At 40.8% G+C, this 25,556-nt stretch overlaps 1 protein-coding gene across 3 annotated transcripts in view; it reads left to right on the top strand.

Moving 5' to 3' along the window:
• Positions 1 to 25,556, top strand: part of LOC115426941 (ETS-related transcription factor Elf-2-like) — an 88,590-nt gene that overhangs the window by 7,281 nt on the left and 55,753 nt on the right. For all 3 annotated transcript variants that reach the window (XM_030145224.1, XM_030145222.1, XM_030145223.1), the window contains exons 2-3: positions 4,035 to 4,118; positions 18,703 to 18,943. In XM_030145224.1, the coding sequence (XP_030001084.1) occupies positions 4,044 to 4,118; positions 18,703 to 18,943 (316 nt within the window). In that variant the 5' untranslated portion in view covers positions 4,035 to 4,043. The remainder of the gene's footprint in view (positions 1 to 4,034; positions 4,119 to 18,702; positions 18,944 to 25,556) is intronic.

The following is a 25,556-nucleotide window of genomic DNA, read 5'->3' as shown; positions in this document are numbered from 1 at the left end:
TTTGACCATTTACGTCGACAGCAAACAGCTATTATATGCTCCTAAGTATTTTATCATATCACAATATATGACGATTAAAAAATCGCAATGTCAGTTTTTCCAATATCGTGCAGCCCTAATAGGTTCCCAACAGAAATGTGAAATAATCAAATGTGATGAAAGTCCATTATAGTAATTTTAATGGCATTTACTGTATCTAAATATTTATTGGTCCAATGAATGAATGGGATTGAATGATTTACTTATTACACAGTTTTGTTGAATACTTGGTCAGTGGTGACTTATTGTTATTTCTGTCTAACAATAATAACCAGTTTCTTTGGAAATCAGCTGTACAGTAGAAGGGATACTGACCAGTGCTGCAAAATAAGTCAGTTCAAATTAGTCAAAAAAGGTGAAGTAAAGGGAAGGTTAACATCTGGTCAAAAAAATTAAATTACAATAATCTACACTAAACTTATATTTTTGGGTAGGTAATTACTTATATTTTCAGGAAAATGTATTTTGAAATGAAAAGAAATTTGTGAAAAAAAATTTGAGGATTTTTATGACTGAATGTTTGGAGAGTGACAAGTTTTCTGCCTTCATTCTGGGTTCATTTTATAAACTCTCATAAATAAACTAAATTTATTCCAAATACATTGATTAGGGCTGCACGATTAATTGATTTTAAATCAAAATCGGATTTTTTAATTAGGACAATTTTTAAAAAAGGGAAATCGTAAAATCAATTTCATCTTTCTCATGCCTCCGGGCTGCGTGCTTGCGGGCTACCGTAGGCTCTTCCTCCTATCAGTGACAGCGGTCTGTCACAGAAGTCCGTGTAATGACCGGACTTTAAATCTGTTAAGGAGCCCGCAGTACTTATAGCAATGTAAGCCGTGGCTTCACGCACGGATCCCGCAACTGAAATAGAACTGCATCACTCATCTTACATTGTCCCGGATCCGTACCGTGCTGTCTTCTTCCGATCCGGGTCTGGGTCTCAGGGTCATCAGCCTCATCAGAGGAGCCCAGACAGCCCTCTGCCCACACACATCCACCAGCTCCACAGATAGAATCCCTCTAGTGCAGGGGTGTCCAAACTTTTTTTTCAAGAGGGCCAGATCTGATAATGTGGACATTGCCAGGGGCCAGTGGTCCCTTCAGACATTTTTTAAACAGTAAAAATTACATATAAATGTGCTGTTCTACAACAATTTTATTTTCATTGTCACAATATCATTTTTTTTAAATGGCAGTGTAACCAAATCTACGCCACTCAGGTGTGAACAAATTAAAAAATAAATAAATAAATAAAAAACAATTCTGCCTTCCTTTCACATCTGGAGTCAGATAACATGGAACAAACTGTATAGAGTATCTTAAACTTCCAAGTTGATAAAAATCTTAACCCCACATTCATTTTAAACATGACTTATATGAGTAATCATTACTCATATATTACTCAGTAATGCAAAGTCTGTTAACATTTAAGATGAAAACATATGATTCTTACTCTTGTCTTTCACAAAATCATTCAGAAAGTAATATTTTGTGTCACATCTACAAGTACATAACATCAGCAGTTAGAGGCAACTAACCTGGCAACTTGGTAGCCTGCCTTGGTGGTGAATTCATTGAACTCCCAGGTTCACATGAAGAGTCATTGTTGTGAGTTTAAAGCAGCTTGAATTTGCTTCACTTTTTCGGAGCGCTCACTCCCTGCTAGCTTGTCGTATGCGTTAGCATGTTTTGTCTGCTCGTGTCTCTTTACATTGAATTCCTTAAACAAGGCAACAGTCTGTTGACAAATTAGGCAAACACAATTGTCTCGATTTTCAGTGAAAAAAAATTGTAATTCCCATTTCTCCTGGAAGCGGCGGCCCTCACTGTGAACTTCCGTTTTTTTATTGACAGGCGCCATGGTTAGAAATTAGCGAAAAGGGTTCACGGCGAAGTCACAGAGCCAGATAGAGTTAGAGTGGTGCTGCCACCATGAGGTGAAAGGAGAAACTGCATTTGGAACCTTTTATGATTCATGGACTCGGATCAACAGTCCAAGTGGGCCATAAATAATACATTCTAAAACCCAAGCTGTGGGCCGTATTAAATCTGACCGCGGGCCGTGATTGGCCCCCGGGCCGGACTTTGGACATGCCTGCTCTAGTGTGTCCTGGGTCAGTCTGTTCCACGCACGGATCCCCCAGTTTAAATAGAACCACATGGGGATCACTCATATTCTGTGGTCCACGCACACACGACTGATGCCTGTCTCTGTCTTACATTGGTTTCACTTCTGTGAGTCCAGATACCCCAAAAAGAAAAAAATTTTTTTTTAAATAATTTAGTCCTCTTACTCGCTAAATTTTTCATTCACAAAGGTAAGTTCTTTAACACAAAACCAAATATTTATTTTTTGAAAGATGTTGAACTTTATTTAAAGCTGTTAGATAAATCTGGAAACAAAAAGGCTATAAAAAACATAAGTATTTGCTCTGATTTGGACATTGTATTATAGTGTACTCCCCCTGGCAAACTTATGTTATTTTCTTGTTGTATACATTGTTTGTATACTCTACTTCATTCAATAAAGATTTAATTAAGAAAAAAAAACTTCTGTGGGTTCATCACATGATACCATCACAGATTTGAGGTCAGAGCAGTGCCTTGCATTGTGGGCTGCTCATGAAAACGACATGCTGGCTTCTGTTGTCTTTTGTAGTTTTACCCAAAAATTGAAAATCGTGTTTTTAAAGGAAAAAAATTGGGATTTTTGTTTTTTTTGTTTTTTTTGCCAAAATTGTGCAGCCCTAACATTGACACTTGAGTATTATATTATTTGTCATATTCTAAACACACAGTGTTTAACATTAATAAATGCATTTATCTATGCAAAATACATTTGAATATAATGTTAGTATTATTTGTATGTTGTAAATATTGTAAAAAAAAAAAAAAAAAAAAAAAAATGATATTGACAATTTAAATAACAGATGTTTAATTTGATATTTACTTTTGTTGTCCATCCATAATGTTTTTGGCTTTGTCCATCTGTGACGCTGCCATTTTGTCTCTTGCTATTTGGGTATGATAAGATATTTTTTTCCTCTAACCAATTATTAGGTTGTAAAATAGAGGGTTTAAAGTATATGCTGAATACATTTTAGGATGAAAATGCCATAAGAATTACACTTTTGAGTAAGTCTTGCAAAAAATAGATGTTAATTTTTTGTACATCTGTGACACAGTATTTTTTGATATTTTTCATTTAAAAATATTTGAAACTAAATTTTGCCCTTTGAGTATGTTTAAGACAGCATTTAGACCTTTCCAATTATGTGTCATATTTGTCTTAAACTTGTCTGGTTCAAAAGTTATGAATCAAAAAGTAGTGGGCTGTCCATCCATGACGTCCTTGACCTTGCCCATATTTTTCATCTTTTTTCATAATTTTCATTTCTTTCAGTGTGAATAATATTTGACTTTTCATCTTTATCTTTTTATGGTATTTTTATATTCACATAAGCTCTTGCTCTTAGTTCTCATTATGTTTTATGTCTGGGTTGTTTTAAAGGCTTTCATACTTCAATGGGCTTTTTGAAGAAATATGCTTCCCACATAAACTTTTCTTCATGTCCAGGGCCTGTTATGAGTTCACCTCATAATAATAATATTATGTACAGTTACAGAAGAGTTTGACTACATCACCCACCTTTAGGCACTAGTATGAAATGCAAAGAATGGCAATGAGTTATTTAAACTTTAAAATTAGTTACACAAAATAAGGAGTAACAAAATTCCCTTTGTCCTGTTACGCAGATGTATCGGACACATTATAAGGTGTGTTTGGATGCCAGGAATTATGTTGTTCTGTTTCAAGAATAAACATAGATATCCTTATTGGGAGTCATGAAAAACACACATACACACACACACACACACACACACACACACACATACACACACACACACACACAATATGATTAAATAAATTTAAAAAAAAAAAAGGTCTGAGCTTGTGTTATTTTGTACCCCTGCTTTTGTTTTGGCAGGAATGAGTGATGACCTCTGTGGTGGTGTCAGACAGTGGAGGCAACATAGTGGAGTATGTGACTGTGGTGGAGGAGCCCCAACAGGTACACACAATACACACTACACACAATGTACACAAAAGAAGTACACAAAATAAAACTACACATGACAAGTACACACAATACACACTTAAACACACATAACAGGTACACACAACAGGCACACACAATACACTACAGTACACACGGCAGGTACAAACACTGTGTACACTACACACACTGGTTACACTACACATACAGCATACACTACATACAGGGGTTGGACAAAATAATGGAAACACCTTCACCTCAAGATGATAATGCCCCAATCCATACAGCTAGAATTGTTAAAGAATGGCATGAGGAACATTCTAATGAAGTCGAGCATCTCGTATGGCCGGCACAGTCCCCAGACCTCAACATTATTGAACATTTATGGTCAGTTTTAGAGATTCAAGTAAGATGTCGATTTCCACCCCCATTGTCTCTAAAAGAGTTGGAGGGTATTCTAACTGAAGAATGGCTTAAAATTCCTTTGGAAACAATTCACAAGTTGTATGAATCAATACCTCGGAGAATTGAGGCTGTAATTGCCGCAAAAGGCGGACCTACACCCTATTAAATTATATTTTGTTGATTTTTTAAGGTGTTTCCATTATTTTGTCCAACCCCTGTACATTACACACAGTGCACACTACACACAATGTACACTACATGCACCTTACACTACACAGACTATACAAAGCATACACTACACACAGTGGACATTACACACACACCACACAGTGTATATTACACACATTACACACAGCGTGCACAGCACACATTACACACAGCAGACATTACACACACTACACACAGCGTGCGCTGCACACGTTACACATATTAATTTAATTGATTTTGAGGTGCCACATAAACTTCATAGTAGGGATGCACCGATACCACTTTTTTCCAGACGGAGAACAAGTACTTACATTTGAGTATTTGCTGATACTGAGTACCGACATGAGTACTTAATAATACCATGACAGTTCTGTCTGTAATGTCTGACTGTAACAAAGTGCTGCTACTGACATTTAATGTGTTTGAATGAGCACTTCTCAATCAATCCACCAGGGAGCACTGCTCTTAATTAACCATACTGGCCGAATACCACAAAGAAAAGTTAAGTTTTTTGAGAAGAAGAAAGTCAGTAATAATAAACATGGAGACGACAGAGGTAACACTAATGTGGATACTAATATTGATATTGATGAGGGTAGTTGTCATAAATATGTCAGTAGTTTTTCACTAACTCACACAGTCGCTCTTTGAACAGATCTGCTATGGTTCCCGGTGGTAATCTCCATCTGGGTACGCATCCGTGAGCACCTGGAAAACTGATGGAATGTAGGCAAAGGATGGACAGAGCGCTCCATCGGTATCTGTCTGTGTCTTTAACATTTCTTGCAGTCAGTGTTACTTTTTTCACCATCATTTATTTTGAAAAATCTCCACACTGCCTACATTACTCCTCTGTCGCGTACCTGCTGCACTTAACTGCAAATGTCACGCTGCCATAAGTGGTATCGGTGCAGTTGTATCAGAGTACTTTTACAAGTATGAGTACAAGTACGCACGTTGATTATTGGGCCTGATACCGATACCAGTATCTACTTCATAGTTTTCTTTTTTTTTTTCCTTCAAAATTCTGACATTTATAATACTAGCAGTAGCCCACTCCTGTTTAGCTTTTTGAAATGTGTGATGATTGCATCATTTTCAATATTTTGACCACTTGTCTTTTACTTTACCATGTTTTAAAATCCTGGAAAAACTTTATAATATTCAAAGTTCTCACTGCCTTTGGATGTAATTAACATTTATTTGTACTTTTCATTCATTTCATTCATTACTTGAGCACATTTAATTGTAGATTTCTTGATGTACTTAAGTACAGTAAATACCAGATACTTAAAGACTTTCACTTGAGTAGCATTTCAGTTGGTGACCAAAGTTCTACCAAAGTAATTTTTTGGTAGAGTACCTGTACGTCTACTCAAGTGTAACTTTCCAGTACTTTATACAACACTGTTCCTGAAAAAACAGGTATCTATACTGCATCAACTGGTCTTCAGTCCAACTTTACCACAGTGTGTAACCCTAGGCTGCAGTCCAACTTTACCACGGTATCTAAACCTAGGCTACAAGCCAACATTACCACGGTATCTAAATCTAGATTACAGTCCAACATTACCATGGTATCTAAATCTAAACTATAGTCCAACTTTGCCCATGACTATTAATCTAGACTACAGTCTAACATTACCACTATCTAAACCTCGGCTACAGTCCAACATTACCATGGAATCTAAATCTTTCGACTGTCAAACTGTACGACAGTATATAAACCTAGGCCAGAGTCCTGCACAGGTCCACTTTTCTAAACCTGCACCCCCTTGTACCCGGAAAGCTGATTACCACAACCCAACCCGCTACCTGCATTTTTTTCATGCCCAATCCACACCCACCCTTACCCGTGTACATTAAACCCGCAACCCAAACCGACCTGTGATTAAACATATTGTCTACACAGTAACTCACTTTTAAGGACTATATTTTTGGCTAAACGTATGCCATCAATAAATGTCTAATATCTTAAATATACATTGCTCACATACACGAGCAATAAAAACATTTTTAAAAACGCCCAAGTGGCAATACACAGTCCAAAAGTGCAACAATAAAGTAAAAGAAAAAATGTCGGTCTCCATCAACACATTTTGTCAAAGAACAGTGCGCTAATTACAGTTAGTTGAGCTAATAGGACTTGGTATTATAATCCCTAATTGATCAGCACTTGGTGATGAGTAGGGTAGGGGTAAAAGCTTCACTGGGGTCTTCAGGTGGGCACCCTGCTTCGTTGATGTTTCGTCGATAGGGCCACAATGGCGGTTTGGATCGATGGCGACTACTTACCTGGCTTGATGGCAGTTTGGGTTGATTGGGTTGATGGAGAAATACTTACCTGCCTTGATGGTGGTTTGGGTCGATGGCGTTATAAAGAGAAAAAAAAAAAAAGGTACGCGACGGTTTGACTATTTATGCGTGGATCTGTTGAGCACATAGGACTTGGTATTACAATTCCTGATTGAATGGCACTTGGTGATGAGTGGGGTAGGGGTAAAAGCTTCACTGGGGTCTTCAGCTGGGCACCCTGCTTCATTGATGTTTCGTTGATAGGCCCACTACATCTCCACAGGGCTCAACGGCGACACCAAGCGTCCCTGGTGTGACCCCCCTCGGCTTTGACCCCCGGTGGTCACTTTGCAGCCCAGATGGGGTTCTTCTTCTTTCTCCATAGCCAGCTGCTGCTGCGCTCAGCGGCTTCCGACAGTGATCTGATGGCTTGGTGAAGGTCCTGTCCTCACACTCCCATCCCCTTCTGAAGCTTGGTTGTGGATCCAGCAACAAAGCCTCTGCATCCGACCTCCACAGGAAGCACATGGGCACGCCAGCCACGTTGTTCTGCCTCTGCTGTTATGTCGGAATATTTCAGGCGTTTGCATTTGTATGCTTCACTGACAGCAGCATTCCATGGTACAGTCAGTTGTACGATGAGCAGTGACTTCTGCGATGTTGACCATAAGACCAGGTCTGGTCTGAGATTAGTTGTAATTATCTCAGGTGGAAAGATGAGCTTCTGGTCTAGATCAGCCTGCATTTTCCAATCCCGGGCATTGGCCAGGAAGGTCGTTTCCACTCTAGCAGCTGTTGTTGCTGAGAGTTGCCCTGCCCTTATGAATGGGATGGTGTTCGGCTGTCCAGGCACTGGGGGAGGAAGGGCGTTGTTAGTTGTTCTTCTTCCTTCCAGGATGATCGCCAGTTGTCGTAAGACCTGGTTGTTTCTCCAGGTGTACCGGCCTTGGGACAAACTGGTTTTGCATCCGGTGAGAATGTGCCTGAGTGTTGCAGGGGTTTTGCAGAGAGCACATGATGGATCCTCTCCTAGCCACTGGTGTAGGTTCTTGGGTGAAGGAAACACATCGAGGGAACATTGTCACTAAGTGTTCAGGATTGAATCAGAACAAAAAACATCCTTCTTCTGGTTGAATGAAATAACTTACATGCAGCGGCAGCCTACCTGCCTACCAAACATCCAACTTGGCCTTCGAGGATGTATTGTCCACAATTGTATATTCGCCGCTGGCTATCTTTCTCTTTATATCATCCATTGTGATGCTCCGGCTCTGTGTCGCAACCTCTTCAGTGCTTTTTATTTTTCACCGCCAGTGCAGGCTACCTGTCTGCGCTGCTCAATGGTGTCCTTGGCCGGATGTAAATAAAGGTGAAGCTCACTTCAAAATAAAACAAACAGGATCAGATGATCATCATCATTAAATGTCCTGCATGTTGTTTTCACCCATGAATCTTCTTTTATTTTTTGACTTCCTTCCTTTTTTCACTTCGCTACCTGCCGGCATTTCATTTAATTTTACCCGTGCCCGTACCCACTGAAATTCTTATCTTTTTTTACTTGCCCCTGCATGTTTTTGCGGGTTACCCATCTGGTATCCACGGGTACCCGACCCAGTGCAGGACTCTGTCCTAGGCTACAGTCCAACATTACCACAGTATCTAAACCTAGGCTGCAGTCCAACATTACCATGGTATCTAAATCTGGAATTCAGTCCAACATTACCACGGTTTCTAAATCTGCACGACAGTCCAACATTTCCATGGTATCTAAAATGGACTACAGTCCAACATTACCACGGTATCTAAACCTAGGCTACAGTCCAACATTACCCCGGTATCTAAATCTGGTCTACAGTCCAGCATTACCACGGTATCTACTCTGGACTACAGTCCAACATTACCATGGTATCTAAACCTAGGCTATAGTCCACCATTACCATGGTATCTAAATCTGGACTGTAGTTCTACATTAACCACAGTATTGAAGTCTGTACTACAGTACAACATTACCACGGTATCTAATCTGGACTACAGTCCAACATTACCATGGTCTCTACTGTAGACCTAGGCTATAGTCCAACATTACCACAGTATCTAAATCTGGACTACAGTCCAACATTACCACTGTATCTAAGCCTTGGCTACAGTCCAACATTACCATTGTATCCAAGCCTTGGCTACAGTCCAACATTACCACAGTATCTAATCTGGATTACAGGCCACCATTACTGTGGTATCTAAACCTAGGCTACAGTCCAACATTCCCACGGTATCTAAATCTGGTGTTCAGTCCAAAGTTACGACAGTATGTAAACCTAGGCTATAGTCCAACTTTACCACGGTATCTAAACCTAAACTACAGTCCAACACTATCACGTTATCGAAACCTAGGCTACAGTCCAACATTACCATGGTATCTAAACCTAAACTACAGTCCAAAATGACCACGGTATCTAAATTTGGTCTACAGTCCAACATTACCTAAAACAAGGCCACAGTCCAACATTACCACTGTATCTAAATCTGGACTACAGTCCAGTATTACCTTGGTATCTAAATCTGGTCAGTCCAACATTACCATTGTATCTCAACCTAGGCCACAGTCCAACATTACCATAGTATGTAAATCTGGACTGCAATCCTACATTACCTCGGTATCTATATCTGGGATACAGTTTAGGGCTGCAGCTATTGAATATTTTAGTATTCAAGTATTCTACTGAAAATTCCTTCGATTAATCGAGTAATCGGATAAAATTTATTTTTGCTTGGTTAAAGAGCAATTATAAATATACAAGAGGAAATAAGGTGTTTCACTTAATAAAGAAGGACCAATTGGTGTCCTTTTTTTTTTTTTTGATAATTAACAGTTTTATTTCTTACATTCATATTGTGCATATATAACAAAATGTATTTTCTTGACTTGAAACATTTCCAGAGGCAATTGCAAACAAATAAAAATAAATAAAACGTATAAAAATAAATAAAATTTACTGTCAATTCTGGACTACAGACCACACCTGAATATAAGCCGCAGACCCTAATTTTAGAAAGAAAATCAATTTTGTACACGTATAAGCCGTGCCGGTTTATAAGCCGCCGCGGGTGTCCACCAGTGGCGAATTCTCATAGACTGCAAGAGAAGCCCGGCGTCCCCTGTCATTACGAAAATTAAATGGTTAAATATGTTTGGTTGCGTTGACATTTCAATGACTACACGTGTTAAAACACGTTCATCTCACAGACGAGTTCGTTCAGAATCAGCTTTATCACAAATCATCAGACTCGATGTTGTTCACTTCTCATACATTCCCGTTGTGCTGTTTCCTCATACGATCTATGGTCAGTGCATTTCCCCGTTGAAGCCTGGCTTCTATGGGAGTCTATGGGACCGAGTGGAACCTTTTTTTTTTCATTGCGTCAAAACTGGACGGTAATTGGATAAAGGTTTTCTTTGAGTTCAAATGAAATTATTCCCTGTATGTAAATGGGTATGATATGTGTGAGCTTGCTGTCATATCTATAGGTTGATTCGTTGTTAATATGATGATTAAAAAACAAAAGACAAAAAACGAGGCAATAAAAGGATAGTAATAAAAGCACATTTTCTCTTTCTTTTTTTTTGTCGGTGGACTTATCGGGTTTCCTTTGGATTCGTGCCGATACGGGATTGACTTGCTTTTGCGCCGGCTGTGGATCCAAGGACTTAAAATGACTTGAAAGACACTTGAAAGTGAACAAATTTTTGTTTTTTGTTGGAGTAGGACTTTTAATTTATTTTTAAAATATAAAGATTAAAAACAAGTAATTACGTCTGTTGTAATATCATTTTCATTTAACATTACGCACGACGTGCAGTAGGGACGAGATGCCATGGTACTTGGCACTGTGCTGTGGTACCTGGTACCGAGCTGAGCTGTGTTACCGAGCCATGGTCCCACGGCGTCATGGCACCTGGCACCGAGCTGTGGCACAGCGGTGCCACGGCACCTGGCACTGAGCCGTGGTGCCGCCTCGGTGCCGCGGCGCACCAAGGTGGGGCCACGGGTCGGGGCCAACGGTAGGTGCCGTGGCACTGCGGTGCCCCCGAGGTGCCGCGGCACCGAGCCGTGGTACCGGAAGTGAGCCACTGGCGGTGTCTGTGCCTCAATATGCACTTGCTGTCTCTCACAATGTGCACATTAATTCTGAGATGCTTTAAATTTATGACGGTCTCTGGAGAGCTTTATTGGGTGTTTTCATTCAGAGTTTTGTTTTGTATATTTGTGAAACAATATTAACATTTGAAGGTTTACTATTTTTCCTTAAAAGTTCCCCTTTTGTGTGTGTTAACATTAACTTTATAAAGGTTAAGTTGTTAATGTTATCCATTCCTGCATACCTGGTAACGATAGACAGATTCTTCCCTGGGGTGTGGCAGGCAATAAGGTAAAATCGTCGTATAAGCCGCGTCGGAGTATAAGCCGCAGTGTTTAAAGTGTGGGAAAAAAGTAGCGGCTTATAGTCCGGAATTTACGGTAATTACTTTCAACTTAGTATTTCTTGTAAGTATCAAAAATATAAGGCATTAATAACTTAAAAAAAGAAGAAGCATAAACATTGCCTTTTTGTTGTGCAACTGAACTTTGGCAGCTATAAGTTTCAGAATTTACAATTTAGACAAAGCAGGAATGCGTTGTGGCATATAAGAATCAAGAACATTTGAACGGGAACTTGGAACAAGTCCATGCATAAACAGTTTTACACATTTCTGCTGTATTCAGGAGAATCAAGGCAATGGCCACCCCACCCGTCTGTCTCTGTCATAACCTATAACCCCCCCCACACACACACACGTCCAGTTAATTGATGATTTGCTTAATTTTTGCAAAAAGTAGTTGGATTTTGCCAAAATTCAGCCGTGATAAGGTAAAAGAAACTTTCACCAAGCCGTGCAACTTTTTGCCCGTGCTTTTGGGAAATTATCCGTGGAAATCACAGATGCACAGCTCGCTGCCTAAATCTGTTCTTGTCACAATCATAATAAACTAGCCACACATTCAACAGTAGCCATAATTAACAGAAACCTAGCCCTCCGCAGGGCTAACATTATGTTAGTAAGGTACATTAACGTTAATCTCATGGATTTGCCCTACGTTCATTTTATTTTTATCTCTGGTCCTCTGTTCCGCTCTGGGTGTCTTCGGAGAAGATGCTACAACATCAGAGATGTGCTGTTGTGGTATGGAAGGGCCGTGTTACAACGGATACATATCACAGCGTTCACCTTAGTGTTCAGTCTGAAATGCTTCCATACTTTTGACATTTTCTGTCTTTTTTTTATTGTTTTTTTGTCTTTTGTCATCACTGCTGTATTCACTCGCCTGTCTATGCTCACCTCTTCCATCTTCCCGCTGCTTCAAACGAACACTTCCGTGTCCTCCGTCATCTTCCTTTGTGTGAGTGACGTAAGTGCGTTGTGTCCCATTAAGCACAAAATACCATGCTTTGAGCTTTACAATTAAATAAGCGATTCCTCGAGGCAGAGAAAATTCCTCGATCATTTTTTGTAATCGAGGCGCTCGAATAACTCGAGGAATCGTTTCACCCCTAATACAGTTCGACATTACCACAGTATCTAAATCTGGACTTATATTTCAACATTACCACGGTATCTAAACCTAGGCTACAGTCCAACATTACCATGGTATCGAAACCTAGGCTACAGTCCAACATTACCAAGGTATATAAACCTAGACTACAGTCCAACTTTACCACAGTATGTAAACCTAGGCTAAAGTCCAACATTACCACGGTATCTAAATCTGGTCTTCAGTCCAACATTACCATTAGTGACATTCCGATCTGGATTTTTTTGCTTCAGATCTGTTTTTTGGGATTAGTTTTGCCGATCAAGATCCAATACCGATACAGACTTTTTACAGTGAAATTTTGATTTGTATTTGGAGTCATTATTTATAGCTTATTATACTATTATTTTATTTGAGATCACAATTGGGCTGAATGTGGAACCTGAACTAAAACAAGTATAACACTTTTGACTCTTAATAACTTTAGTATAATTTTTGCACTTTCCAAATTCATACTGTGGGCCAAATTAGAACCTTTGGCAGGCTGTTTTTGGCCCACAGGCCATATGTTTGCCAGAGCTGTAGGGCGTCTATGGACAGGTCCGTCCAGGTATTATATGGGAATGCAGTCCGTGCAGTTATTGGTGCACGGATCAGTGGGTTACTTGGGTCAGGTTGGGATGGGTCAACAGAATGTCAGTTGATTTGCGGGGCGGTGGGATGTAACAATTACCGGTATAATGATAAACCGCGGTAAAATTTCTGACGGTTAGTATTACCATTTAAATTCTAATTATCATGATAACCGTGTTCGAGTACCGCACTTTGAAAATCACAGTGATACTGCTCATTTCCTGGAGAAACAGCGGCACTCCAGGTGTGCCCGTTTGTAATGTTTGGCCTCTGAAAACATGGTGGAAGGCACCTGCATGGACAGAGCTCCAGAGTTTGGGGATAATGGCCTCCTGCAGGGACCCGGTCCATCCGAGCACGTGCGCACGGACCCAGGTCCATCAGAGCGAGCAAGCGCATGGACTCGGTCTGTACGAGCACGGACCTGGTCCATTCGAGTGAGCAAGCGCACGGAGCCGGTTATTTCGAGCGCGCGCACACAGACCGGGACCGCGCTAGTGTTAACCCCTCCCTGGCCTCCGCTGCTTCAGATCCTCACCCAGCAGAGAAACTGTCTCAATATAGATCCTCAGGACGAACTCGTGCCAATTCAAATGGGGCCCAAACCAGTGAACTTGAACTGTACAGAGACACATGATGTGTGTAGAAACCAAGGGAGAGGAGACTTTATGAACTGAAGGACATTCAACAGTAAATCCAGTGACTGACCTCCAGAGGAACTGGACCATATGCCACTGTTGTGGTTGGTCTGTCACTCACCAGGAGTGAACCACTGACCAGTCAGGATCAGATCACCACTGACCAGTCTGGATTAGATCATCTTAACATGTTTTAAAATCCTCATACTTTCAGAATATTTATACAGTACAGGCCAAAAGTTTGGACACACCTTCTCATTCTTCGCATTTTCTTTATTTTCATGACTATTTACATTGTAGATTCTCACTGAAGGCATCAAAACTATGAATGAACACATGTGGAATTATGTACTTAACAAAAAAGTGTGAAATAACTGAAAACATATCTTATATTCTAGTTTCTTCAAAGTAGCCACCCTTTGCTCTGATGACTGCCTTGCACACCCTTGGCTTTCTCTTGATGAGCATCAAGAGGTAGTCACCTGAAATGGTTTTCACTTCATAGCTGTGCCTTGTCAGGGTTACTTAGTGGAATTTCTTGCCTTATTGATGGGGTTGGGACCATCAGTTGTGTTGTGCAGAAGTCAGGTTGATGCACAGCTGATAGCCCTATTGGACAACTGTTAGAATGCATATTATGGCGAGAACCAATCAGCTAAGTAAAGACAAACGAGTGGCCATCATTACTTTAAGAAATGAAGGTCAGTCAGTCTAGAAAATTTCAAAAACTTTGAATGTGTCCCCAAGTGCAGTCGCAAAAAACCATCAAGCGCTCCAACAAAACTGGCTCACATGAGGACCCGCCCCAGGAAAGGAAGACCAAGAGTCACCTCTGATGCTGAAGATAAGTTCATCTGAGTCACCAGCCTCAGAAATCGCAAATTAACAGCAGCTCAGATTAGAGACCAGATGAATACCACACAGAGCTCTAGCAGCAGACACATCTCTACAACAACTGTTAAGAGGAGACTGCGTGAATCAGGCCTTCATGGTCAAATAGCTGCTAGGAAACCACTGCTCAGGAGAGGCAACAAACACAAGAGATTTATTTGGGCCAAGAAACCCAAGGAATGGACATTAGACCAGTGGAAATCTGTGCTTTGGTCTGATGAGTCCAAATTTGAGATCTTTGGATCCAACCGCCGTGTCTTTGTGCGACGCAGAAAAGGTGAACGGATGGATGCTACATGCCTGGTTCTCACCGTGAAGCATGGAGGGGGAGGTGTGATGGTGTGGGGGTGCTTTGCTGGTGACGCTGTTGGGGATTTATTCAAGATTGAAGGCAACCTGAATCAGCATGGCTACCACAGCATCCTGAAGTGACATGCCATTCCATCCGGTTTGCGTTTAGTTGGACCATCATTTATGTTTCAACAGGACAATGACCCCAAACACACCTCCAGGCTGTGCGAGGGATATTTGACCAAGAAGGAGAGTGATGGAGTGCTGCGCCAGATGACCTGGCCTCCACAGTCACCGGACCTGAACCCAATCGAGATGGTTTGGGGTGAGCTGGACCGCAGAGTGAAGGCAAAAGGGCCAACAAGTGCTAAGCATCTCTGGGAACTTCTTCAAGACTGTTAGGAAACCATTTCAGGTGACTACCTCTTGAAGCTCATCAAGAGAATGCCAAGAGTGTGCAAAACAGTCATCAGAGCTAAGGGTGGCTACTTTGAAGAAACTAGAATATAAGATATGTTTTCAGTTATTTCACACTTTTTTAAGTACATAATTCCACATGTGTTCATTCATAGTTTTGATACCTTCAGTGAGAATCTACAATGTAAATAGTCATGAAAATAAAGAAAATGCAAAGAATGAGAAGGTGTGTCCAAACTTTTGGCCTGTACTGTAATTGTTCATTAAACAGTTCAGGAAAATATGATTGTGTTTCACTTTGTGTTTGTGTGTATAATGGTGTATACGTGACATTGTGATTGATTTGATATGGAAAATGGTCAAACAAGCTCCACTGTGACCTGTCCAACTACTTTTTTTTCCCACTCAAAAAAACACTCAGGAGTCAATAAGAGAATTGTTAAGGAACTGGATTGGTAAGAAGAATAGACAATGGCATTGAAATTGATAAAATCTTATCAATTCCCACCCCTGGTGCAGATATGTGATATGTCTGTAAGGTGCTATCTTTTATGCGCATTTGTATGTTTGATGTTGACATGTCAATATTTTAATGTTTCTGCCAACAGAAAGTACATTGTGTGTTATTTATTTATTTATTTTTTTCAAAATACAGCGTGGGGAAGCAAAATTTACAATATTTTGAGGCAGGAATTGAAAGACAGTGTATGACCAATTAGTTTATTGAAAGTCATGAGAATTTATTTGCCACAAGAAAATTTACATAAAAGAAAATGTTTTTATTCTGTGTCCTTCTTTCTCAATAACTGCCTTCACGCTTCCTGAAACTTGCGCAAGTGTTCCTCAAATATTCGGGTGACAACTTCTCCCATTCTTCTTTAATAGTATCTTCCAGACTTTCTCGTAATAGTTTTGCTCGTAGTCATTCTCTTCTTTACATTATAAACAGTCTTTATGGACACTCCAACTATTTTTGAAATCTCCTTTGGTGTGACAAGTGCATTCAGCAAATCACCCACTCTTTGACGTTTGCTTTCCTGATTACTCATATGGGCAAAAGTTTCTGAAAAGGTATGGATAATAGTATTAGGTATGATTATGACATCAATATATGTTTGGTTTCAAAACAATTGACGTAGTGCCTGCTGAGAAAAAACAACTAAATGTTCTTTGTAAATTTTGCTTCCCCACCCTGCAGAACTTGGTTACATTATTTCAGTGTGTGTATAAATACTTTTTGAACATTTTGAACACATTACAACAATACTGCGATAATAATGATAACAGTGATAATTTTGGTCACAATAACGATGATATGAAATTTTCGTATCGTTACATCCCTATGGGGTGGGTTGGGTCGGGTCAAATAATTCCACAAATGCCCTGCAGGTTGAAAAAACCTGACTCACGCATCACTGTGTACGCGCAGACCCTAAAGTGAAAGTGAAACTTATAGATGCTTTACTAATTCCTCTAAGCCTCCTGCTGTTGTGCAGCTTTTCCCTATCTTCGGAAACTTTATTTGAGGGGGCAGGACATTTTTTTTGCCCTCCCCCAGGATCCCCCCGGATCAGCCAGATCTTGTAAATCTGATTTGATCTTCTAAAAAATGCCATATCGGTACATCCCTAATTACGATGATATTAGTCTGTTCGACAGTCAAACATTACCATGGTTTCTAAATCTCTGATACAGTCCTCCATTACCACGGTATCTAAATCTGGACTACAGTCCAACATTACCTCAGTATCTAAATCTGGGATACAGTGCAACATTACCACATTATCTAAATCTCCACTCAGTGGACATTTTGTCTTTGTTATTTTGGAAACAAATACACTTTAAACACTTAATGTTAATCATCATTTCCATGGAGAAATCAAGAGCTTTGTCTAATTTCATAAGGGGGGCATAATAATTGTGGCCTCAACTGTAAACCTAGGTTATAGTCCAACATTACAATGGTATCTAAACCTAAACCTACAGTCCAACATTACCACAGTATCTAAAATATAACTATTTGCAGCCTGTGTGGTTTTCTTAGTTCAACCAGTCTGTATTGCTGTTGGTTACTCGGTCCAACCGGTGTGCATCAATGTTGGTTATTCAGTCTAACTGGTCTGTGTCTGTAGTTACTCAGTCCATCCGGTCTGTGTTAGTTACTCAGTCCAACTGATCTGTGTCGATCGTGGTTACTCAATCCAAGCGATGTGTATCAGTGTTAGTTACTGAGTCCAACTGGTCTCTGTTGGTGGTGGTTACTCAGTCAAACCAGTCTGTGTCGGTGTTAGATACTCAGTCCAGCTGGTCTATGTTAGTTACTCTGTCCAACTGGTCGGTGTTGGTTACTCAGTAGAACAGGTCTGTGTCGGTGGTGGTTACTCAGTCCAACTGGTCTTTGTCGTTAGTTGTTACTCAGTCCAACTGGTCTGTGTCGGTGTTAGATACTCAGTCCAACCTGCCTGTGTTGGTGGTGGTTACTCAGTCTAGCTGGTGTGTATCTGTGTTGGTTATTCAGTGTAACGGGTCTTTGTCGATGTTAGTTACTCAGTCCCACCGGTCTGTGTCAGTGTTGGTTACTCAGTCCAACTGGTCTGTGTTAGTTGCTCTGTCCAACTGGTTTGTGTCGGTGGTTGTTACTCTGTCTAACCGATCTGCGTCAGGCAATGGTTACTCCATCCAACCGGTCTGCGTTGGTGGTGGTTACTCAGTCCAACCCATCAGTGTTAGTTACTCAGTCCAACCAATCAGTGTTGGTTACTCAGTCCAACCGGTTTGTGTCAGCGGTTGTTACTCTGTCCAGCTGGTCTGCATCGGGCGATTGTTACTCCGTCCAACCGGTGTGCGTTGGCGGTGGTTACTCAGTCCAACCATTTTGCGTTGGCAGTGGTTACTCAGTCCGACCTGTCAGTGTTAATTACTCAGTCTAGCCAGTCAGTGTTGGTTACTCAGTCCAACTGGTTTGTGTCAGTGGTTGTTACTCAGTCCAACCAGTCTGTGTCAGTGTTAGTTATTCAGTCCATCCAGTCGGTGTTACTTAGTCCATTTGGTCTGTGTCGGTGGTGGGTTACTAAGTCCAACCGGTCTGTGTCGATGGTGGTTACTCAGTCCAACCGGTCTGTGTTGGTGTTAGTTACTTAGTCCAACCAGTCTGTGTTTGATGTTAGTTACTCAGTCAAACCCGTCTAGGATCTGAGATTATGGCTCCATGTGTAAAACCATTCTTTTTCCTCATTTGTACCTGTTCTTCAGTGTGAGCAGCAGCCTGCTGAGGAAGAGGATGAGGTGGAAGCTGTGATCGTGTCCACCGGGGAGGTGGAGGAGGGCGTAGTGCTGCAGGAGGAGAGCTGCCCTGCTGTCATTGTGGAGGAGGTGCCCAACCCCCAGGTGGAGGAGTGTTACTCAGCCCAGGTCCTGGTCTACGATGATGAGACATACCTGATGCAGGATGTGGCTGAGGAGCAGGAGGTAGTCACTGAGGTGGCTGACACTGGTGAGTCAGCTCATTTTATACTTTACGTTTGAGTAGGGATGGTTAACAAATAGCATTTTTATCACCATAGTCATGTAAATATGTCAAAACTCATCATAAGAGTACATGCAATGCAGTAAAGACGAATGTATAATAATTATTAAATAGATATAATTGTGATGAGTGGGTTGTCGCCAAGTCATGGGATTTGGGGATTCCACCTTTATGACAGCTCAGTGTTTCCTGTGGAATTGATCTCTTGGTGTGGCAGTGTGTAATGGGGAAGGGGGGGGTGGCTGGGGGGGAGCGTGCGTGTTGTCCAGGGGGTTTGGGGGTTATATATGGGGCAGGGCGGTCCATGCCGTGCGTCCCTCACATAGGGAAAAGTGAAATTCAATTTAGTGCCTGTGGGGTAGCTGCAGGGTCATCAGCCGGGAGCCACCCTTCATTGATGTTTCGCTCCATTATTCCCAGAACATCTCGCAGTGGTGGAGCCAACAGTAGGGACGTCTCCCTACTGCCCCCTTCAGCTCCTCCTAGGACCCTTGTTTACTCCACGCCCCATCCTTTCTTCTAAGCCAGAGCCAGAAACTCGCTCTTTCTGCCTCCTCTGCTAGCTCCTTGGAGACCTTCCTCAGTTTAGGCCCTGTCAGTCCCACATTCCTCAGGAGCCGCTGGATTGAAGATCTAATGAACCCTCTACAGCCAACCTTCACTGGGCAGATGACAGTTGACCATCGTGCTTCTCGACTCTCAGCTGCCAGCTTGGTGTATTTGTCCTTCTTTCTTTTGTAAGCTGCCTCCATTCCTCCCTTCCAAGGGACAATGAGCTCTGCCATGATCACTGCTTGGACTGAGGGGGACCACAGGATGATGTCTTGTCTCAGAGAGGTTGTGATCATCTCTGTTGGGACCTTGAGCTACTGATCGATGTCCACTCTTAGGTTCCAATCACATCCAGGTGTTAACAGAGATTTTCTCTGTCTCTGGGCGATGTTCTGAGCCCCTGCTCCTTGTCCAACAAAATGTATCAGTTTCTGTGATGTTGATGGATGGTCTTGGGCCTATTCCAGCCTGCATGCCTCGTGGACTCCTGCCAGCTTCTGCAGGACCTGATCGTGGCGCCACCTGTACCGACCCTGAGCCAGAGCTGTTTTGCAGCTCGACAGGATGTGCTGCAGGCCCCATTTATACCAATTTGCAAATTTAAGACATTTTCCAGGACACTGTCTTATTCTTAATACAATGATTATGACAGACAACAAAAAAAAAAAAATAGGGGGCAGCACATTTATGCGTACACAAGGTTTATTTGTATTTGATCAGAAATTATGGTCCAAAAGAAAGAGCATATACAGTTGCATTGTAGTTCTGTTATTGTTCATGATGACATAGACTGTCAGGTATCATAATAATTGGACAGTTTTGGCTACTGTCATCCTGCATAATCATGACCAATGTATGGGAAATCAAGCACTAAAATGCTTCTGATGTGTATACATGTGATCTTTTGTGTCAAACAGAAGTAAAAAATAACTGATTAAAAACAAGTAGCAAATCAAGAAAGAACACTGGAAAAATATTCCCTTTCACCTAATTTTTGTGTGACGTTATTGCAAGATTGCTTTCACACACTTTTTAATGGACTTAATGAAATGACAAAGTACACGGAGTAGGACAGAAGCACAGTAGATTGACCAGCTTACTGGCATATTAATCATTGAAAATACCCGTGGTAATGTCCATACCTTTACCCAATTATTTACATAGGTATAGATATGGCTTATAAAGCTAGATACATGGCTTATTAAGATCAAGTAAACTTGGCACAAAAAGTTTGGAAACCTAACTTTGGTCGATCATATTTCCATTGTTTTTTTTTTACCGATTTTATTGTATTATATATCATTAAAAAGCTTGTGTTATTTCCTTTCCTTTGATACCCAACTCATTGTGATTGTGAACTCATGGAACAAGCATCAGGCCTACTAATGTGAGTGGGTCACAGAAAAAAGTGCCGAAATTTCCCTGCAGCACACCTGCGTCCTGCAGGTGTGAACCCAAAAATGAGATGACATGAAAATCTTCTGTAACGGTCTGAGAACCTTGTCTGCAGACATGTGAAAGACAGCCTGCGGTCCCCCAGTACTGCTTGACTAAGAAACTGATCTTGCTCAGGTGTTGTGACCCTGGGACATCCGGTGCATGGCCTCTTTCACATTACAAGTTGTGCGGAACTTGGCCACCAGTTTGGAGATGGTACCAGGGTGCACTCCAAGTAATGCTGCAACATCCCTCTGCCAGGCGCCAGCTTCAACCTGCCCTATAGCACGGAGCTTATCCACATAAGACAAACGCAGGATGGCGATGTTTGTGTAAAACAACAAAAAATGAACACCTGTGGATGACGGCACCGTTATCCACAGGTGTTCATTTTTGGGTTCACACCTGCAGGACGCAGGTGTGCAGCAGGGAAATTTCAGCACTTTTTTTCTGCGACCCACTCAGTAGGCCTGGTGCTCGTTCCATGAGTTCACAATCACAATGAGTTGGGTATCATAGGAAAGGAAATTACACAAGCTTTTTAATGATATATAATACAATAAAATTGGTAAAACAAACAACGGAAATATGATCGACCAAAGTTAAGTTTCCAAACTTTTTGTGCCTAGTTTAATCTGTTGCAAGACAGATTTTATGATTAGCTGATGGATTTTCTTAGGAGGTTACATTTTTTGAAGTTAGCTGAAATCACATACAGGGATTGGACAAAATAATGGAAACACCTTCACCTCAAGATGATAATGCCCCAATCCATACAGCTAGAATTGTTAAAGCATGGCATGAGGAACATTCTAATGAAGTCGAGCATCTCGTATGGCCGGCACAGTCCCCAGACCTCAACATTATTGAGCATTTATGGTCAGTTTTAGAGATTCAAGTAAGACGTCGATTTCCACCCCCATCGTCTCTAAAAGAGTTGGAGGATATTCTAACTGAAGAATGGCTTAAAATTCCTTTGGAAACAATTCACAAGTTGTATGAATCAATACCTCGGAGAATTGAGGCTGTAATTGCCGCAAAAGGCGGACCTACACCCAATTAAATTATATTTTGTTGATTTTTTAAGGTGTTTCCATTATTTTGTCCAACCCCTGTACTTGCCATCATAAAATCCTATGGCTGGTTTATTTGCTTTCACACCACAAATGAACCACATCAGAGTCTATTTGGAACCAGACCGACTCATACCTTTTCAAGCAGTTTCAGTCCAGTTTTTGGTCCACACAACAGCTTTCACGGTAGTCCACATGAACCAAACTAGCTGGGCAAATGAACCATAGCCCAATTTAACTGAACCAACAGGCTAGGCCTACAATCAACCTCAGAAATGCTGTCAATCAGTCCACAGTGCAGACCAAACAGCCAGACTGAGATAGTCTTAAGTGTGATTTTGGCCCAACTCTGTTGTGGTTCATTTGAGGTGTGAAAGCAAATCAATTAACCACAGGATTTTATGATAGCAGACAGCATGCGATTTTACAATGATTTTAGATGTTAAAATAATTTTAGATGCTTAACTACAAATAAATCCTTCTGCTGATCTTGAAATCTGTTCAGGAAGACATCTTAAAGCAACCACGAATAAGCCCTGTATATTTATGCAAATCATCTGGTAACCATTATAACACAGAAGCATGTCAGTGCGGATATTTTTCCTGAACAATGGATCAAAACCGATTAAAACTTTTGTGCTTATATCCTACTCCATGTACTCTGCAAGTTCATAAAGTTCATCAAAAAGTGTGCGGCAGTGATTCCACAGTGATTTAGCCCCAAATCATTACTGTATAAGTCACATCCTTTTCATCCTATCTCTACCTGTTGGTCATTATTTGTAACATGTAATCAATTTGCTGTCAAATACTTATGTTTATAATCAGTTTCTTTGTGAACTCTTTGTCACACAAGGAACATAAAAACATCAGAATGATTTAAGTGCTTCATAAACTTCTGTCAGTCACAGCAATTTGATTTTCCTACATGGGCTCTGGTGATGCAGGATTGTATATGCCAAAGCTGTACAATCTTAGAGTTACCTTTCAGTCTGTATAACTTAATGCTTACTTCTCTTGATTCGTTTGTAAAATGTCAGTGTCAACATGAACCACACCAGGGCTAAAATGCAACAAGACGTCATTTTTTCCTTGGTTTGGACAACATGAACCAAACTACTGCTGTAAAAACATCCTCAGAGTTATATAGTAATTTGTATAAAACTTTGTGAAATTCCATTTAAAAATTCCAGTTTTAATAATATAGTAACCCTTCTCAACCAATTGTTAGACTGAAAGACAGATTTTACTTAGTTAAGTAATGCAACAGTTGAATGCACTTGCCTTAGCTATCGGAGCCATGAGCAATCGGATCTTCTTTCCGGCAGCCCCGCCTCTGCTGCTGAAGATCTTGATCAAGTTAGCTGTGTATTGGTCAAGTTGTCCGAAGAACTTGGCTTGAAGCAGCAAAGTTGTTATACGCATGAATTCAGCATTTATCTGTATGAGAAAAGGTGAAAGAAAATACATGAGATATTTAAACAGCAGTGATCTAAATTTCCATGCTTTAAGAAAAAAACATTTTCTGAGCTGAAGAGAAGAACAAACAGACTTTTGACTCTAACAGGAGAATTGCTATTGGGGCAATATCTTTTATAATCCCTTGAAACTTGGGCAGTTGAATTACAGCCAAAATAGAGCTCTATTTTCATGAATTATGTGTTGTCTGGATGTAACATTTTGTAGTGAGTTTTATAATTTGCTTCCCTTAGTTTAGGACTGCCAAATTGCAAACAGTTACAAAATGTGATCTTAAAGATATCAGTACCATATTTTCAACACATTGCAGCCTGAAAGCATTCGCTATCCACACAGCAGGATGAAAATTTTCCAGTTTGGCGCAGGCTGCTTCATTGTCATGTAATTTTAACATGAGAGTGGGCAACCCTGTGCCACAATGGGCCGACCCTCTACACAGGATTTTACTTCAACTAAATATCATATTTTATAATCAGTCTTTGACATTCATTTTCTTAAGAAATACTATCCACATAATACCATAGAAAATAACAGTTCACAAGGAATTTAGAGTGCAAAAATGTGAAGACTGAATTAAACAAACTTTTAACCAGGGAAAAAATATCTGAACATAAAACAGCATGCAAAACATGAATATTAATACTCACTTCACTCACTGTAAACAAGGCAGGCCACCTGTTTACAAATTCAGCGATCACAGGTTCGTTATGGACAACCTCCTGACGTCTGTAGGAAAAGGTCCTCTGCATTTTCTGCCTGACCACAGCTTCATTGTTTCTCTGTTTCACCTCTGTCAAGAGAGCTACCCGTTCATCTTCAAGACTCTCTCTTGTTTCACCCCCAGGGAGGGATGGCAGGAAGTTTACCTCTGCTTTCCGTGGTTTTTTGATGTTTGCAGCTGCCTTGTCTTGACCTCTGTGCTTGTTCTTGGGAGAGTTTATGCTGACCTCTAGGAGTCCAATCTTGCAAAGTTTTGTGCGAAAATTGGCAACCTTAGTCTTTAGATATTGTTTCCATCCCTCATGGCCAGCACAAGTTCCTCTTTGCATCAAGCATGGATGAGTATGCACCAGAACTTAAGCAGCCTCTTCAATTTGGGAGTCACTGGGATATGCTGTGTGTTTGAAGATCTCTTCAGCCATACCTTCAAGGATATCCATTCTTTGCTTTGGTGGAGGAATAAGAAGAGTGCCATTTGCTCTGAATTCTGCATTTGCTGTTTGGAGTTGAATTTCAGCAAAATATGAAAAGCAGGGAACAATGAAGATTGGAGGCCAAATGGAGGTTCTTGACTCTGGAATCGGATCCAAAATGATGGTGTCTGCACTGCCAAATGAGTGATCAGGGGACAAACTCACTTGGTTGACGGATGGAGAGTTGAGGGTGTTTGCAGACAAGCTTCCTGGGATCTCAGAACTGTGTGATGTGCTGGGTGAAGTTACTGGAGTGCTGGTGCTGCAAGATGGTAGAGTCTCTGGAATACTGGAGCTCGTTTCTTCACAAGAAAAAAATATCACTTTGAGAGTATCCCCATCTCTTATTTCACTGGTTGACATAAGATTAACATATTCATTTCCAAAGTCTACATCCTTGTATTGGAGCCTGAACTCCTCTGTAAGTCCAAAAACAGTCTTTATCTCATGGACAAGCTGATCCACAGATGCTGGCATCCCTGACGTGAGAGTAAATTTTCTGGCATCATCTCCACCAAAAACAATTCTCAGGTGGATGGGACTTGATATCTTTCACTCAACCTATTCTAGAGAACAAACGTAGGAAACAGAGGTTATGTAAAGTACACACCCATTACAGCCTCATATCAGAACTTCAGCCAATGGTTATTTTCATCATTAATTGATCCAAGTTTTCCCATAAGATCACTCCAACTGTATAACTTGAGCCTTGACTTCCTTTGTTACATTGCAGTGGCTGTGCATTTGGTGCAGCTTGTAGGGCACAGCAGTAAATCTTGGCACGTAAATGAATCTAAAAGTGCCAAAAAATCTCTTTAATGCTTTGAATACTTTTGATGTAGCTGG

This window comes from Sphaeramia orbicularis, chromosome 10 (assembly GCF_902148855.1).
Source record: "Sphaeramia orbicularis chromosome 10, fSphaOr1.1, whole genome shotgun sequence".
NCBI lineage: Eukaryota > Metazoa > Chordata > Actinopteri > Kurtiformes > Apogonidae > Sphaeramia > Sphaeramia orbicularis.
Note: the sequence above shows the minus strand (reverse complement) of the source record. Positions and strands in the feature narration are given on the sequence as shown.